Below are 18,678 nucleotides of genomic sequence, written 5' to 3' on the forward strand. Positions count from 1 at the left end.
ACCAACCCTGCACCGATGCTTCAGTATTAATTATCTAATGACGATGTCATATATAATAATATATCAGTTAGAGGGACCAAACCACTACTTTTATCAAGCTGATAATACTTATGTACTTTTACTGTAGAAGGATTTTTCATGCAGGACTTTTACTTGTAATTGAGTATTTGTACATTGATGTGTTGGTACCTTTACTTAAATAAAGGATCTGGATACTTCTTCCATCACTGAACCTTCAGTCAGCCACCGTAAATCCTACATTTCCCATGGTGCTCCGCGCACACGGAAGTGCGTCATCACGCATGACCTTGGCTTTCTTCTTCACTTGGTTTTCTAACAGGACAGGACGAGCATGGCAAATAAAGAGCCTGGCGTAAGTGTGTCTTTTTATTGCTTTTAAATTTGTTTTAATTCTAACGTTTGTCACATTTCTGTCTTTATTTCTGTTGAATTGTTCTTCTGTTTCCTGCTTTCTGCTTTTTGTTCGTTGAAACGTGATGTTGTACACGTGAGTCGGGCTGAATCAGATGCTAGTTAGCTCACAGTTAAAGTAATGTCAGTTAATTGGCATTGAAAGAAAAAGCTTAAAGTCACACATGAAGACAGCAGCTGCAGCTGGAGGGGATGTTAAAGCTAATTAACGGTGGTTAACTAATCTCTCACGAACAATACTGCGGGAATATTGAAGTTAGCCTCGAGGATGATGCCAGTGTCTGTTCAAAAATGCGATAAATTAATATTACCTCGCTTATTTGGCACATGCACACGCCTTATAGGATAACGTACTGTCACTTAATAAACCCTTTATTCTTCATACTTCAATTCAGCTAACATGCAGTATACTTAGCAGCTTAGCTAATTCAAGCAATTTACTCCCCAGTTGACATCCGGAAGTACTAAAAGCAATTACAAAATGTTGACGGTCAAACAGAAGAGCGCCGCTTTGTGGGTTTACTTGAGCCGAATTGAATATTATACCCCATAAATTCAGAATAGATCATCAAATATGTCCAACAACGTCTTAAACTTGTGCGAGGGCTGACAATAGATCCATTACATCGTCATATGAAACGAAATATCGTCTTAGATCTTGGATATCGTAATATCGCGATATTTCGTAAGTTAATGCTGAATATTTTGAGAAAAATTTTGACTGATTTTGCAATTTGCGATTTATTTGCAATGTTAGAGGGTATGACGACTTTTACATCATCACTATCATGTTCATTGAAAAACACATGAAAATGATTACGATGTGATGTCTGCAGGGATCTGTACCAAACAAAGTCTGTAGAATATGATGTGCAGGTCAGGACATCTCTGCAGTATGAAAAAATACATTAAATTTTATTAAAAATACATTTCGCCATGAACAAATATTGCGCCTCCTGCGTTTTGAAGATTGCTTTAGGACATATTGCAATTTCAATTAAATTTAGATTAATTGTCAGCATAAGTGTTCTTTTCCTGGTTTTAAAGGCTGCATTACAGTAAAGTGAAGACTGTTCCAGCTGTTCTATTATTTACCTTTATCCACCAAGTCATTATATCCACATTACTGACGATTATTTATCAAAAGTTTCATTGTGTAAATATTTGGTGACAGCACCATCCCTACAATATTGTTGCAGTATTGATATCGAGGTATTTAGTCAAAAATATCACGGTATTTGATTTTTGTCAACATCGGCCAGCCCAGGGAACATTAAATTATTGACTATTTTGAATAAAGTTTGACTTCTCCTGTGTACATATGGCCACGGTAGGCAAATCATCTCAGTCAAATAGCTCCAACAAAAATACTTATTAATATTAACAAAACTTTTATTTGTATAACAAACAAAGTGCTTTCCATAGACAGCATAAAAGACAAAAAGAAAAACACAAGAGCAGCAAAATACAAGACTGTATAAAAGAAATGTACAAATAAATCATCCAAAAGCTAGAACAAGTGAAACTATGAAGGATTCCCTTCAGAAATATTTAAAGATGTGTGTGTAAATAATCATTTGTGTCTGATGTTACCTTGTTAAAATCCTCGTTAAAAGTCAGAATCCAGAATCTGTAAATATGAAAATATTTCTCACTGGAGGCTTCAGGTTTCCACATCACACTCATGTAAGTTCCAAACTGGACCACGATTGGCTCCAAACTGGTTGTGATGTCACAAATCCTGCTCGTAGGTCCGCCCCTTAAAAACTGGATTTTTTTTTTTTTTTACGAACACAGAGAAACTTTTCCTCCTTCAGCAGACGATCTGCACAGAGAAGAAGAACAAACATCCAACTGAAGGAAGAAGAAGAAGAAGAAAAACATGTTTTTGAGTGGAAGGAGACTTTTAAAAATAAACTTAACATCAGGCGGTTGCACACAGAGCTGTCTTAAACGAATTAGACTAGTCGTCAGGTGGAAAGGGAAGTTTATAAAAAAATGTGTCTTAAGAAGGATTTAAAAGCAGAAACAATCACTCTCTGACCTTTAACGTGGACTCTGGAACAGTTTAACCCCGTAACAGAAGACTCTTCATAAACACACTGGATATGACCTCGTTAAGTGTTTTAGCCTTTAAGTGTATTTGTTTCTTTTACGTGGCTCATTGTTTTTGTATTTATATTTCTATCAAGTGGCTGCTGTAACACTTTAATGTCCCTTTTGGGATTAATAAAGAACTCTTATCCATCTATCTAATGAGAATAGATAGATGCTGTTTGACCGGTCTGACGTGGTCACGTCTGTCTCCGTGTCGCAGGGTTTTCTGCAGCAGCTGCGGCAGATAGCGGGCAGGATGTCGTCGGGACCTCGGGGCGCAGGCATCGGCGTCAAGCTGCTGATCGGTGCTGGAGCTCTGGCTTACGGCGTGAAGGAAGCTACGTACACAGGTAAACGTTTCGTACACGTGTTACTCTGATCTAGAGCTGCAACGGTTGGTTGGTTCATTGATTATTGATTTTTTTACTGGTGTGTTTGAGTCAGATCCTTGTGTCCAGGGAGTCTGCACACTCTCTCAAATCAATTTTAATGCTTTTTAAGACCTTTTATGACCTCAGTAAAGACAATGTTACAGCATTTTCACAGCAAAACAAAATCACTTAATTACTGGGTAATATATTTAGAATTCATCACAATATTAATATGGATATTTTTCCAACACTGATACGAATCATCACATAACAAACACATGCAAAATCCCTTTTTTAAAGTATTAAAATATAAAATTGAAAATGCTTAAGAGCTGCAATGATCAATCAATGGAATCGATAGTTGAGAACTATTAAATGAATAGCCAACTATTTTAACTATCAATTAATTGTTTTGAGTCATAATTTAAGAAAAAAAATGTCCAAATTCTCTGATTCAGCTTCTTAAACATGAATATTTTCTGGTTTCTTTAGTTTCTGTGACAATAAACTGAATATCTTTGAGTTGTGGACAAAACAAGACATTTAAAGACGTCATCTTGGACTTCAGGAAACACTGATCCACATTTTTCACCATTTTCTGATATTTTATGGACCAAACGATTAATCGAGGAAATAACCGCCAGATTGATCCATAAAGAAAATAATCGTCAGTTTCCATGACAACCATGAAATTCTTCACTCTTGGGACAGTTGATAGTGATGAAGTTAAACCGCCCTCTGCTAAAGTCAGGACCAATTAAAAACCCTCGTTTGTTTAGTTGTTGTTCATATTTTGACATTTTTTAAACATTTTATTAAATCACATTTGATTGATTGAGTTGCCAACTATTAAATTAATTTTTAGTTTGAGTCAGATCCTTGTGTCCAGGGAGTCTGCACACTTTCTCAAATCAATTTTAATGACCTTTTATGACCTCAGTAAAGACAATGTTACAGCATTTTCACAGCAAAACAAAATCACTTAATTACTGGGTAATATATTTAGAATCCATCACAATATTAATATGGATATTTTTCCAACACTGATACGTATCATCACATAACAAACACATGCAAAATCCCTTTTTTAAAGTATTAAAATATAAAATGCTAAAGAGCTGCAATGATTAATCGATTTAGTATATAATAACCTATATACTAATTAACTATTTAAACTATCAATTAATTGTTTTGAGTCATTCTTAAAGAAAAAAAAAATGATTGCAGCTTCTTAAACATGAATATTTTTTGGTTTTCACCATTTTCTGACATTTTATGGATCAAACAATTAATCGATTAATCGAGGAAATAACCGCCAAAGAAAATAATCGTCGGTTTCCATGACAACCATGAAATTCTTCACTCTCTGGACAGTCGATAAAGGAAGTTAAACCGCTCTCTTTAAAACTTTTTAAAACATTTTATTATCTGGTGTGTTCCTGCAGTTGAAGGAGGACAGAGAGCCATCATCTTCAACAGGATCGGCGGGATGCAGATGGACACGGTGCTGTCTGAGGGACTCCACTTCAGGTAGGTAGGCAGGCCTCGCCAGGCCACACCGTTACCACAGCAACACCGCTTCTCACTCGACCAGCAAGACGTTATACGTGGTTCTAATCACTCAACTGATACGGCAGATCTGGAGCGTTTTGTTCATGTTCCGAGTCTGTGTTTAGTTTCAAACCACGTGTCAGTTTTCTGTGAATGAAAATATCTGAACTGATTGAGATATTTGTCAGGAGTAAAGAACCGTAATCACAAGTTCAGGCAGGTTTTTTTTTTTGTTGGCTTTGTTTGAGAGTTTGCAGAAGAGATATGGAGGACATGACTTCCCATGAAACACCTGCTAAACAAACAGCACCAAGTTTAGTTAATGAGTAAAATGTTCTAGTCGTCAGTGTAACATTTCAAACGTTTAAAAGGGGGACAGTTAATAATAGATAAATACATGCATGTGAGACAGTCTTTAACTGTGTGTCGGTGTTCTCAGGATACCCTGGTTCCAGTATCCCATCATCTACGACATCAGAGCTACGCCCAGAAAGATCTCCTCGCTCACAGGAAGCAAAGGTCAGACACACACACACACACACACACACACACACACACACACACACACACACAGCTCACATACGTGTGTTCAAGTCAGCTGATACAGTAGCAGCTTGTACCACATGATCAGCTGGATTTAGAGGAAACTGTCCAGACTCCAGAAATGCTGTAAAACTGAAACAGAACCAGGTTGAAGTTTGTCTTCATAATTATTAAAGGTTCTCAAGCAGCAGCAGTCAGGTGTCTGTAATCATTCTTCCTGTTCATACCGGATATTAAAAGATCCTTCAAATGTGCTTTCAATGCATTTAAAAGTCTGTGTGAAGCTTCTATTCAGCTTCAGCAGTCTGAGTTAGTCATATCAAGTGGATATCTGACACATTTACAGTCTTTGTGTTTCCCTGTTGAGCTGCAGGTGGAAGTATAGTAACAAAAAGAGGAACTTTGGCACTAAAAAGACTGTAACGTTGAAAGATATCTACTTGATTTGACTCATTTGGACGCTGAAGCTTCATATTAGCTTCAGATAAACTTTTAAATGAATTGTAAGGTCATTATGAAGGGATCTTCTAATGGTCAGTATGAACAGGAGGAATGATTACAGCAAGAAAAACAGCTTTAATGTTCATTTGGGCTCCTGACTGTTGGTTTAAGACACATTTAAAACATTGTGAACCTTCCTTTAAGTTATTAAATCCCATATTTGACCAAACAGACATTAACTGTAGCTTATATCCACTGAACATCGTTCTGGTGCTGCACTGTAATAATGAAAGTTATAATAAAAATCTATTTTAGGGCATTTTGTGGATGGATTTAGACTCATGCATGAATCAGATGTTTTCCCACATAACCTATAAAACAACCACACAGGACTGTTCACTACACTATAAATTATATGTATAATTATTGCAGTTTTAAGCTTTTATCTACACTGTAAATCATTAACATTGAGTGCAAAAGGAATATTACTGATTTTATTATTAGTCCCATTATTAAGTTATAGTAGTATTTCAGTCCATATTTATTTATATTTGCTCTGTTTGTTTACAGATGTATGAAGTTTAAAGATGAGCCTGCATTAAAACAGATGACATCATCAGGACTTTGCAATAAGTTTAGATATAAAGTTTTAAGGATTTAGTTTTATTCTCTACTGTCCATCGTACCTGGATTATGTCTTTATCGTTTCAAGACAAAAGACAGAACATTAACAGGGAAACAAAACAATGAATTTAAAGACGATCACAAATGTTTAGTCAGAGAACAAAAGGATTTCAGACTCTGTGGTTCTGATGTGTCGCTCGGTGCTCTCAGACCTTCAGATGGTGAGCGTCTCTCTGCGAGTTCTGTCCCGGCCGCTGGCGTCCAACCTGCCCGCCCTCTACCAGCATCTGGGTAAGGACTACGACGAGCGCGTCCTGCCCTCCATCGTCAACGAGGTGCTGAAGAGCGTGGTGGCCAAGTTCAACGCCTCGCAGCTGATCACGCAGAGAGCGCAGGTACCAACACGCTCGCCGTCTGCTCGTTACCTGCAGGTTCTCAGTGACCTTCTCCAGCTTCTGTCACACTGCAGAAGCTGCTTTTAACGCTAAATGTTGGGTGAATCACTCTCCATGCGAACCTGCTAGTTTGGTTCATGCATGTGCAGCAGCACAAACTCTCCACCAGTCACAACACTGCTGTCATAGCGCTGAAAACAGCTCAGCCAATCACAGTTAAGCATGATAAGGACAGCTCAACACACAGAAAGCTGGTTTAATTTGCATTTTATTGGACAGCGACAGTTGAGAGATGACAGGAAATAAGAGGAGAGATAGAGATGACAGGAAATGATGCAACAAATGTCCGTTGCGGTTGTATGACATGCATCTTATCCATCAGGCTACCGGGGCTCGCCTGATTGAAATAACTACTTTATATTTCAAGTATTAATCTGTTATATTTGCAGTAAGTGTTTAGTTTGTTCTTGTTGGTAAAATCACTGAAGCTGCAGCAGATTGACGCCAGAAACAGAAACAGACGAGCTTCTGAAATGTCAGTTTTTCAACGTCGAGGACCAAATTTCAACCAAAATATGCTGCTTCATTTGAAGGAACCTCCCTCCCACCAGTTTGAGCCCCTCCTCCCACCAGTACACCGTGAGCTCTGCACTGACCTCGACCTTGAAACTCGCCCCTCGTGCTGGTCGTTGCGCCCTCCATGAAAATATGACCTTTTAGACCAAAAACTGATCTATTTGAAGGAGTTTCTCCAAACTGAAACTCACAGGAAGTAACATCTGAAAGTCTAAAACAGTCGTTTTACAGCTGAACATTTGACTATTTGTAAAATTCAGTGATGAAGCTCAGCAGACTCTCGTCTGTCTGCAGGGAAATATGGAGTAGATGCAGTTTGTATTGTTTTTAAAAAAAGTCTAAACCCTAAAACCCAGTCTGAGATATTGTCCGTGGCGGCGTTTTTCCTCTCCCAGGTGTCTCTGCTGATCCGCAGAGAGCTGTTCGAGCGGGCGAAGGACTTCAACATCATCCTGGATGACGTGGCCATCACTGAGCTCAGCTTCAGTCGAGAGTACACAGCCGCCGTCGAGGCCAAACAAGTCGGTGAGGAACCTGATATGTTTTATTGTTATTCTGTGATCAGCTCATGAAGAAATCACTAGTTATGAGCGTTATTAGTCCGGACTGCAACTGGACCCAGTATGTCATAAAAAGTGATGAACTGGTCTGGATGTTTAGGCCTCAGCAGAGTTTAATAGACGAACCGTATTAAACAGGTAAAGACCCTGGTGTTTGTTGTTAAGAGGATCCCCCGTTAGCTTCTGCTGACTTTCTTTTTGGTCCAAACAAAAGAGCGATTAGACGCAGTGATGATGTAACCGTGTTCATTAATTTAATGTCCCGAAAACAAGAGAAATGCTGGTTCACAGTGATACTCAGCTGCCTTTTGGATCTGGATCTGAGACGCACAGATTCAGATGAATTCAGTACTAGATTGTTTTTAATCATCCACCTTCTCCAGCTCCTCATTTAACATCTCAGTGATATCATCAGTATAATGTTCAGTCATCAGGACTGGGGATGGACGACATGACAAAAATATTATATCACAGTTTTTTACAGGCAGGATCACGACTCACGACTGGTTTTTAAAAAGTATTTTGCACCGAACAGTCAAAATTCAACTTTCCTGTCACATAACGACAGAAAAACATAAACCCATGAAAGTCAGAAACTTACATTAAAACACAAAGTTTCATAAATAAACGTGTGCAAAGCTGCATTTTAAAAAGTTAGTGAAAGTCAAAAAGCCAGATATTTTTTGCAGGAGGGCCGGATTTGGAACCGCGAGCCGCTCTTTGCCCCCCCCCCCCCCCCATCCCCCCCCCCCCCCCGACGTCGTTCAGCATCGTTTAGCCTGTCGTGTGTGTTTGTTCCTCTGCAGCCCAGCAGGAGGCGCAGCGAGCTCAGTTCTACGTGGAGAAAGCCAAACAGGACCAGAGACAGAAGATCATCCAGGCTGAAGGAGAAGCTGAAGCTGCCAAGATGGTGAGTTTATATATATCCGTCGATGTCACTGTCTCCACTATCTTCCTTTTAGCGCTTTCCATTTCATTCACAATCTTTGTAACCAATGGCACATGTCATTTCACCAGATGACTTGTCAAAAAAGAAGAAGATTGCAAAGGGCAGACATTATTACAAGATAAAAACTGGCTTGCAAAAACAATTGTGTTTCTTAGTTTAGGCTTCATCAAAGGCAATGGTTAAGCTATATATATATATATCAGAAGTCTAGTCGTCAAAAATCTATAAACAGGACGATAGCTTTGACTTAATTTATCAGATATTTAATTTGATGATTTAGATTAAATTTAATTTTATAGAAAATGTTCTTCTCTCATGTATATTAATATAAAATCGGGCACATTTACCTCAACAGAAGGTTTTTATTAATATCCTTCATTCATAACCTTGTTTTAGTCAAAGAACAAACAGAAAAACTGACGTTATAATTATTTTATTTACATAAACAACATATGTTCAACAGGTCCAGACGAAGCCGCATCAACAATATATCGATCCTGACGTTCAGCTGCATATTAACAATAGTCAAATTAAAAAAACTCTTTTCAGGTGTGAAAGAAAGCAGATTTAATATAAAGTGAATATTCTGACATCAGTCGATGGAACATGATCTATATTGATGATTGATTAATGGTTTAAGTCATTTTTATAGTAAATACAAACATTCCCAGTTGGAGGCCCTCAGTCATTGATGAGGGTTTGCTGCTGTTTTTAGTCTTTATGTGACAGTAAACTTAATATCTTGTTGGTGGAACAAACAGTTTGACATCATTTACAGAGCAAACGATAGATAATCAATAAAAAGATGAATCAACAGTGACAATAACGGTGAGTTAAACACATAAAGCACTCAGCAGGTTTATTATAACTTGTATATTTCAACCCAGTAGAAACGTTTCAGCGTTTGTCTTCTTTTCTACTAATCTCCAACAATCTCTAAACACTTTAAACAGCAGCGGAGGGTTTGAACCTCAGATGAATTCCTGCGGTGACATGAACTCATCTGGCTTCACCTCAGGAATGTGGAGAGAGAGAAACAGAAGCCTGTTGAACAAACACTTCATCCAAATATGCAGTCATTATTTCTCCCTCCTTCAACATGCGTGAGAATATTAAAGCCTCGGGCCCGACCGCTCGCTAAACCTTCTGTTAGGTGTGTAACAGAGTCTTTCCTGTGAATACACTAACTGTGTGTGTGTGTGTGTGTGTGTGTGTGGCAGCTGGGTGAAGCCGTGACCAAGAACCCGGGTTACCTGAAGCTCAGGAGGATTCGGGCGGCGCAGAACATCGCCAAGACGGTAACGAAGCCTCCACCTGAAACTCATCATGTCTTTTGTTTATGCTTTGTTTCTTTACATCTGCAGCACATCAACACAAAGAAAACATAATAAATATAGAAATAACTCCAATCATTCATTCAACAAATAAACACACCACAGCTGCAGAATCATGAGCAACGCTGCTAAAATTTCACACCATCATTAATGATTTGCCACCGGTGCGACAACATCCTACGTTAATGTTGTGAGTCATTGACGAGCGCATCAAACCCCCAGACTCCTTCTTTTGTATCAAATTGTTGCAGAAAAAGGTACCAGAGCAAAAAAAAACTCTCTCTTGAAAATAAAAAGGGAGTCAGAGGTCCAAACAGCAAAGTGTTCTTTATTGCCGGCAAAAAAAGGGGAGCAAGTAGCACTTTTACAACGAACCAAATCGCTCCAAAGGTTTTTTCTTTGGGGCATTGTTTTTATGTCCTTGGGTCGGCATAGGTCACACCTTATCATCCACCCTCCCTAATTTTTGACCAATTATTATGTATCTTTTATCTCCGTCACTCGTTGTTGGTCAAAACTCTTCAAAACAGGTTTTGAGGTGTTTGAGGATATGTACTGGCATATTCAATTCTACCTGATTATATCCAATTTTTATATATAAGTATTGGGAATCATTTTACACCATTATTGCCAAGTTGTCTTCTGGCCTTTTATTTTTTTTTTATAAGTTATTCTAGTCATTTTACACCCTTATTTCTTGATCTCCTCCAGAGAGTATTTTTTTAAAAGGTGAAGACTTTAGCAGACCCAAGCAAAGTGACATGTAATACAAACACACTCAGATTCCTCCAGTGTATGATTATGATTCTTCTATCGTGCCTCTATACGTACAGTGTGATTAAATATGGTTCATGAGATTATAACTACACCAATACAAATTGTATCACACTAGCCCTTATTGTTTATAAACTTATAAAATCAATCTGCATAGCTTAATATTGTCTTTAAGCACACCAATGACTTTTAATGAAAATACACACTTCCTCCTCCTCGTTCTTCATCTACATGAGAGGTGCTGTTATAAGAGCGGCGTGTGATGTGTTTGCGTAGCGACAACAGCAGCAGAAAAGTGATGATGAATGTTAGAACAGAGGAAGAGAAGAAGCTGCTCCTCTCTGCAAACAGAGAAACAGAATGAAATGATTAATAACGGACATCATGAACACAAATCTATCTTACAACACGTGTGTCTCTGAGAAGCATCAGTTGCGTCCGACGCCGTCACACTGTGGTTGTAATGACCTCCACAGCCTGTAGGAGGCGATTCGCTGTCATTCTTCTTCTTTACTTCAACTTTACATCCCCGACTCTCTTCTTACTGAACCGCGTCGAGTCTCTGAAGCTTGAAATTCACTAAATATTGACGGTTAATGATGAACTACTGAGCGTCTGTAGTTGGAGCGGACGAGAGGAAGAGTCTGCTGCTTCTCTTCATCACATTCTCTGTTTGAATGCAGCTCAATCCACCATGTAGTTGTTTATTATTTACATATTTGTCTGTCGTCAGATGATAAAACGAGTGTCTGTTTGCATCTAAACAGCAACAACTCTGAACTTTATTTATGAAGGAAGCTGCTCACTTTAACTTCCTCTGTTTATCATTTATAATCAGTATAATAACATTAAATAAAGGTTTATAAGCAGATATAAAGATATTTTAAATGATTTATTGACGTACAGAACTGTGTTTGTCAACAATCAGTCAAATAATCAATTATACAGAAAAATATTCTGATAATCATGTAAGAAAAAATCAAACCAGACATCTGATGACATCATGATGAACATTTTGGTGTTTTTACAAACGATTGATTAGAAAATAATCTGATGATGAATCGATAATAATAATAATTAGTTGCAGCCTAATTATAACTTCTATGAAGACATGTTTATATTATTTACCTTGTTGTCGTTCATCATCTGTTCATACAGCAAACAACAACAACAACAACAACAGGAGGAGTTAATGTTGTTGACAAACACCTGAAATCACAGATCTGATTATTATTATAGTCTCTAATTAATATTTATGAACTGTTTACAGACTGATTATAAATGATGAAGGAGGCAGTAAAGTGTTTCTTATTTCTAGTGGAACCAGATGAACATGAGACTGTTTAACAGCTTATAAAACTTTATTTAAAAACTATATTGAACAACATGAACTTAAAGTAAAACAGATAAAAACTGTTTTTTCTTTATATTAAGTATTAAAAAGTCTTAAATCTTCCTGATGATAATAATAATAATATTCATGTAGCATTTATTAAAAACATTGTTTACAAAGTGTTTTACATTTTCTGCACATAAACAAAACACAAAGCAAAATCACATGAATGCGTTATTAAATGAAAGTGTGAAATTCTGCTCACAGAACGAAAAAAAGGAGACAAACTAAACACGTCAACATGTAAACAAACCGACAGACGGCTGCTGTGTGTGATTCAGGCCACTAGATGGCGACAAAAGATCAGGAAACAGACGAAGCCTCCAGGATTCTTCTTCTGCTTCTCCCTTAAAAAGTTTCTCTGTTTTTAATGTTTGGTTTTAAATTTTTATTAAAATTAAAGCTTTTGGGGGAAAAAAACAACAAAAACAATGTTAGAAAAAGAAGTGAAGCTCCATAAACCTTCATCTGATGTCTGATCATCAGTCACATGACTCTGAAACAACGATTAATATAGAATTTATTATTATTATTATTATTGATCAGACTGAAGACAAGAACACATGTAAACAAATCTCACAGAACGTTGAACCACATCTGCTTGTTTTGAGGGTTTATTTACGTCTGTCATACTGATCCAAACTAATAATCAATAACAGCAAACACTTAGCTAGCTAGCCACGTAGCGTCACTAATGTTCATCTCCTGCTGAAAGTTCAAGTCAACATAATTTGTCTTGAAATCTGTCCGAATTTCATTATATTTGGTCTTAAATATCACATTCATCTCTCAGAAACCTTATAAAAGCCTGTTTGTGCTGCATTTTTTTTTACTCCTCTCACACAGTTATCTGACAGCTTAAAGTAACTCGTTAAATTAAATTTCCCTCTGTGATGATGATCATCATCTGATCTGCCACAAACAGCCTCTCTGTTCAGCTTCAGGCACTAATCAGATTTTAGCTTCATAGTGACAAAGTTCAGAGTATCTGCAGGTCTTAAAGTCTTAAAGTATTGAAATCAGTCCTTCTAGAAGGTATTAAAAGTGTAAAAATGCTGCTAAAAAGTTTATTTGTATGTGTTTGCGGCTGTCGGGAGACGTTGAACATCATTACCAGGACTTCTTGTTAAAGACAGACGTCAGAAATGAGATCTGAAGGTCTGTGTGGTATAAAAACATCTTGTGTTGAATCCTGCAGGAACCGTGTGAAGTGTCACCTCGCTGCGTGACCTCATAGGCGACGACTGTAACGCTCTCTTGTCTTCAGATTTAAGAGTCACGTCATCCGGACCAGGCGCTCGCTCTCCTGGTCGTGTGCGTTTTCCTGTACGGACGGCGAGAACGAAGGACGGGCCTCAGCGTCAGCGGTTCTGAATCAGCTCAGTGTTGAAGCTCTGACAATGATCCCATTGTGCTCCGGGGCTTGCACACCGAGACACTTTCCACCTGTGTTTTTCTCTGTTGCTCACAGTCTCTGTGTTTGTGTGTTTGGCCTGCAGATGGCGCAATCCCAGAATAAGGTCTACCTGAACGCTGAGAGCCTGGTGCTCAACCTGCAGGACAGCGACAACTACAAGTGAGTCCACTAATGAACACAGCAGTCGTGAACAGGACCTGGGTTGTTAAAAAGGTCTTTACTGAACAAGAAGATGGCTGTAAAATGTTAAATGTTGTCTGAAGCAGCTGCACAGGAACTTTTAGTGCCTCTCTTTGTTTCTAAAGAATCCAAAATCCATCGATACTCAGTTTAACATCATGTAAAGTTAAAGGAGAATTCTGATATTTTAGTAAATCCTCTTGATCTCTGTGTTTCCAGATGGAGATTGTTGAATAAATAAGATACATCGTGTTAATGAGAGTGGAGCTAGACTAGCTAGTTTCTTTGTGCTAAGCTTGTATTGGGTGCTTATAAGTTATAAAGTTTTAATTTGAAATTTGTTCCTTTTTTCAGTTTGTCGCTGGCGAAGAAGTAAGAAGTGATCTCCCCCCGTCTGTCAGCATTCCTTCAGTTCCACTTCTGCAGAAAGAAAAACGTCTCTTCTCATCTCTCACCTCTCGGCTTCTGTCGACTCCACGTCGGGTTTTTTTCCTGAAACCACCAAGTCACGTTTACTTACAGGCCTCCAAAAAAAAAAAAAACTGAATTTTTTTTTTTTTTTTTTGAACTGAGGGAGTGTTGAGCTGTTGGAATTAAAAAATTTAAGTTTCGTTTTGAAAAGGTTCCTCTGGTGGTGGTGGTGGCAATGATGATGATGAAGGCCTGATTCATCAGTTTTGTTTCCGTGACGATCTTCCTGCTGTGTGGCCATCATCGCGCTGATCATCAGTCGTGATATCTGACTTTAAATAGAAGATGTAACAGCCAGAATAACCCAGACAGACGCAGCAGCAGCAGCAGCAGCAGCAGCAGCAGAGCTCGTCCAGTATAATCAGCTGCACAAGCATCACGCAGCTCATCTGTATTTTTTACAACTGATCTATTTTTTTTTTCCTCTACACGCAGCTACGCAGCCCGTCAACAAGTAGAAACTACATAAAATTGTGTAAAAAAAACAATTAAAACTTCTTAAAAAGTGATTAAAATAAAACACCTCTGTGTATCAGCGGCAATACGACGCAGCACTGCAAACATGTGGGTTTGTTTTTCTTTACATTGCACATTAATCCAGTACCAGTTAACACCAGCTGCAGGTAGGAAACCCTCCTCCGTCCCGCCGACATGACATGACGTCACGACGAGTTTGTTTACACCCAGACGTCCCGTAAGATCACATCGAACCCTGCAGGACATTTAAAAAAAAAAACAAAAAACTATCAGTTTAAAACTTTAAAACAGACTTTTAACCAACATCAGAGGAATCTTTTGTGTCAAGTGTCAGTTCTCTAAAATCAACCAACTTCAGCTACTAAAGCTGGTTCACTAACATGCGGGTGTTTTCCTCCCGTCTTCGCTCCTCCGAGGTCAGACGTCATCTCTTTAGATGTGACTCGGAGGAGCCGCAGGTTTCCCCCCCCCCGCCCCCCCCGACAGGAGTTTTTACCTCTTCAGTCTGAATATTATGAAGAGATGTTGTTATTGTGGTATTGATTAGGCAACTAGAAGAACGGCTCTAACAGCGGCTCTTATTATGTAATATGTTTATTTTATGAATAAATATGAATGTGAAGAATCTGTATCATGAAAGAAACATAAAAACAAACTTTTCTTTATGAGGAAAAAAATGTTTTTCTCTTTTCTTATTTCCTGCACGTTTGTGCTCATTCAGAGAAAAGATTCAGCTGCACAGTCACAACTATTATTATTATTATTATTATTATCATTAGTAGGGCTGCAACTAACGATTATTTTAATCAATTTTCTGCCTTTTTTTGGTCTTCAGTACATAAAAAAGTGACAAATGCCTTAATCGTCTTTTGTCCGATAAACAAAAAGACCAAAAATATTCAGTTATCTGTAATTTACTGTAATTCAAGTCTAAGAAAAGCAGCAAATTCTCACATTTTAAGAACCTGGAATCATCACCAATTTGACATAAATGATTAATCGATTATCGGAATAGTTGCAGCTCTAATTATCAGCCTTATATCATCATAAGTCTGAAAAGGACGGCAGACGTATCGGACCTGCAGCCTCTCACAAAATAATAAGACAATAGATTTTATTTAGAACATTTCTTTCTTTCAGTAATAAACAGATTTTAAAGGTTTCTTTGTCATATTTCTGTCAGTCACATTCAACACAACAGATTTATAATCAGTATGAGAGCAGCAGGTGATTTTCTTAATTATTTCTACATGTTTTTTAGTTCACTTTGCTGCAGTTAGCGAGTTCGTCCTGTTTGTTGAGTTGAATTCTTCCGTCCTTCCTCACATCTCTTTAATGTCCCCAGTGAGGAAGTTCAGCTCGTAAAACCACAACTAGTGTGAATTAGTGAACTTTAGAGGCTGCTGTACCTGTCTGCAGTCTTTATGCTAAGCTAAGCTAAACTAAGCTAAGCTAACCGGCTGCTGTCTGTAGTTTTGAGAGTGCTATCAATCCTCCAGCTGTAGCTACTGAACCACAGTGACTGTGCATCATTTTTTAAATGTAATTATTTGCTCACATGCAAAAAGATACAAAAAGAAACAAGCTGTGAGCATCTGCTGTACAGTATAGCAGAGAGCTAGCGGCTAGGCTAGGCTTTTGGCGCTCAATTAGCAACTGCTCTCACATTACAGCTATCACCGCGGTACCACAACGTCCTGTGTACGTCTTATCTGCCTTTAAAGGTCAGTGTTATCTAATAAATAAGCAGCAATTGATCAGAAAATCACCCAATCTGGCAACATTTCTTAGGCGTAAAATGTTCAGTTATTTTTGGTGTGCAGTGTCGACCAATCAGAGGCCACCAGGAAAACCTGAACATATTACACACATACAGATTGTAGGCTGCAGTTACACGTTTCTGTAATTATGTTTGATTTATGAGAGAAACAACTGAAATTTAACATAAAAATGATTTTCATTAAAATATGTATTTCACAACTGGAATTGCAGGACGGACGGCGCCCCTGATTCAAAGGATGGACGAGAGAAAAAACATAAAAAGATTGTACACAATAGCAAACACACATAAATACAAGTACGCAAAGTAATTAAATTATAAGAATTGTCAGAAACGTTTATCAAGGTGATACAGAAACAGCAGCAGCTTTTTGAAGTCAGTAAACACTAAAAAATTTTGTCCAACTAACATAAAAAAATGTATTTTAGTTGAAACAACTGTTCTGTCTGTAGAGGTCAAGGGTCATATGGAGCTGTGAACTAAACACCTGACAGCACAGTGTGACAAGTCTACAATGTTTTATACATGAAAAGGTTCAGACAGAGACTCCACGTTTCTATAAAAGCGAGTTCTTCCTGATTACGGGAGAGAAGCGACGCCACCTAGTGGACGCTGGTGTCCTAGCAACTCTAAACTGCAGGATCAAAATCTCAAAAAAACGGGACCAAAAGCTGTTTGGTTGCTCTGACGCAGCAGAGAATCAGGTGAGTTATCGATGAGGTCGTTCGGATCAGAGTCCAGTTTGGGTTCATAATCGTTTCGCAGCAGATTTTGTGTTTCGTAACGCTTGAATAAGCGTTTCATTGAGTAAAGCTGCTGCTCAGCGTCAAACTAAATATGGACATTGTTGAGTCTTTAATACCAGCGAGTATTTATGTCAGACGGCCTCGAACACTCTGTTATCTTTAGCTTTTGTTACAGCTGAGCTCGTATGTTTTGTCTCCTGAAGGTTGAAACACTAATGGAATTCATATTGAATAAATATCTTTTTGTTCACATTTATATCTGAGTGACGACTTTTATGTCTCTGTCACAGTCTCAGTCCTTCATTTAGATCATTTAAAGCTGCAAACATGGAAACAAACAAACAAACATTTGGCTTAAAGTCAGTGTTTCTCACTAAGACTCATTGTTTTACTCTTTGAGGACTAACAGAAGAGTTGAATGCATTTCATGATTTAAACTATTTTAAATCCTGAATTGTTGACATCTATATTCACTGCAGCTTGCAGTCTTCTTCTTCTCTGCTTTTCTTGGTGCATTACAGCTGAAATCATCATGAGCAAGTGAAGGAGAAAATCCACAATCCACAGTCTTCCTCCTTCAGAAAAATGTATTTAAAAGTTTATCTGAAGCTAATATGAAGCTTCAGCATCCAAATGAGTCAAATCAAGTAGATATCTTTCAACGTTACAGTCTTTTTAGTGCCAAAGTCCCTCTTTTTGTTACTATACTACTATAATGAGAGAGACTGAAAGACTGTAAATGTGTCAGATATCCACTTGACAGCGAGGAAAAACTCTTTCACTGTTAATACAGACACCAGACTGAACTTATCCTTTATCATTTCAGTTAATATTGCGCTTACATGGTGCATAAATCAAGTTACTACAAACTAACTGGACTGAGAGAAATATCGGGCCTCCAGAGAGCACGTTTGACCCTGGATGTTGGTCCACAAGAGTCACTTTGAATTAAAATGTGTGTGAGGCCCTGACACCTGCAGGAAGATCAGGAAAGAGAAGTAAAAAAAAAAGGGAAGTGAAAGTAAGATACAAGAAAAACAAAGTAAAGAGAAGGAAAAATAGAAATAAATATGACAAGAAAAGGAAAAATAAATCTTTAATCTCGATGCTTTTTGGCGCTAAAACTTGTCACATCAGGTAGTGAAAGCTGACTTCAAATATGTGATTCAAAAATGAGATTATATGCAGATATTTAATGACGGAGTCTGTTTCAGTCTCTTATGTTCCTGTAACCTCATGAAACTAAACAGGAAGATGTCATTTGCAATCTATAAAAAGCTAAGTAATAATAATTAATAATATCAACATGTAGACATATAATATATTTAATATAATATTCATACTTCAGGTGTCGGGGGTCACCTTGACTGTTGTATGTAAATTGCAGACTGTTGCCTCCCTCTAAAGCCAACAACACATGACATGTGATGAATATTCATGTAAACAAGCAGCTTGGATCTCTTCCATACATGATGTTGCTTTAATTTCATCCTGCTGTCACAATTCTCTCATTTTAAATAATCTAATTTTATGTTTTTTTTTCTGCAAAAAGGTTTTTATTCAACAA

At 37.8% G+C, this 18,678-nt stretch overlaps 1 protein-coding gene across 1 annotated transcript; it reads left to right on the forward strand.

Annotated features, from left to right (window-relative positions):
• The first annotated feature begins 254 nt into the window (after positions 1–254).
• LOC137194758 (prohibitin-2-like) lies at positions 255–17,367 on the forward strand. The gene is made up of 10 exons (XM_067606889.1): positions 255–373; positions 2,750–2,879; positions 4,346–4,430; positions 4,891–4,970; positions 6,270–6,454; positions 7,426–7,555; positions 8,397–8,500; positions 9,760–9,837; positions 13,540–13,616; positions 13,992–17,367. Exons 1-10 carry the CDS (start codon positions 353–355, stop codon positions 14,011–14,013), a joined length of 912 nt encoding a protein of 303 aa, XP_067462990.1. The 5' UTR covers positions 255–352; the 3' UTR covers positions 14,014–17,367.
• The last annotated feature ends 1,311 nt before the right edge of the window (positions 17,368–18,678 follow it).

This window comes from Thunnus thynnus, chromosome 12, assembly GCF_963924715.1.
Source record: "Thunnus thynnus chromosome 12, fThuThy2.1, whole genome shotgun sequence".
Lineage (NCBI taxonomy): Eukaryota > Metazoa > Chordata > Actinopteri > Scombriformes > Scombridae > Thunnus > Thunnus thynnus.

What these genes read in the sequence shown, in the direction of transcription:
- LOC137194758 (XM_067606889.1), top strand. Translation starts at nt 353, where the DNA reads ATGGCAAATAAAGAGCCTGGC. An exon ending in TCTGAGGGACTCCACTTCAG is followed by an intron (nt 4,431 to 4,890) that starts GTAGGTAGGCAG and finishes CGGTGTTCTCAG; the next exon opens with GATACCCTGGTTCCAGTATC. An exon ending in CGCAGAACATCGCCAAGACG is followed by an intron (nt 9,838 to 13,539) that starts GTAACGAAGCCT and finishes TTTGGCCTGCAG; the next exon opens with ATGGCGCAATCCCAGAATAA.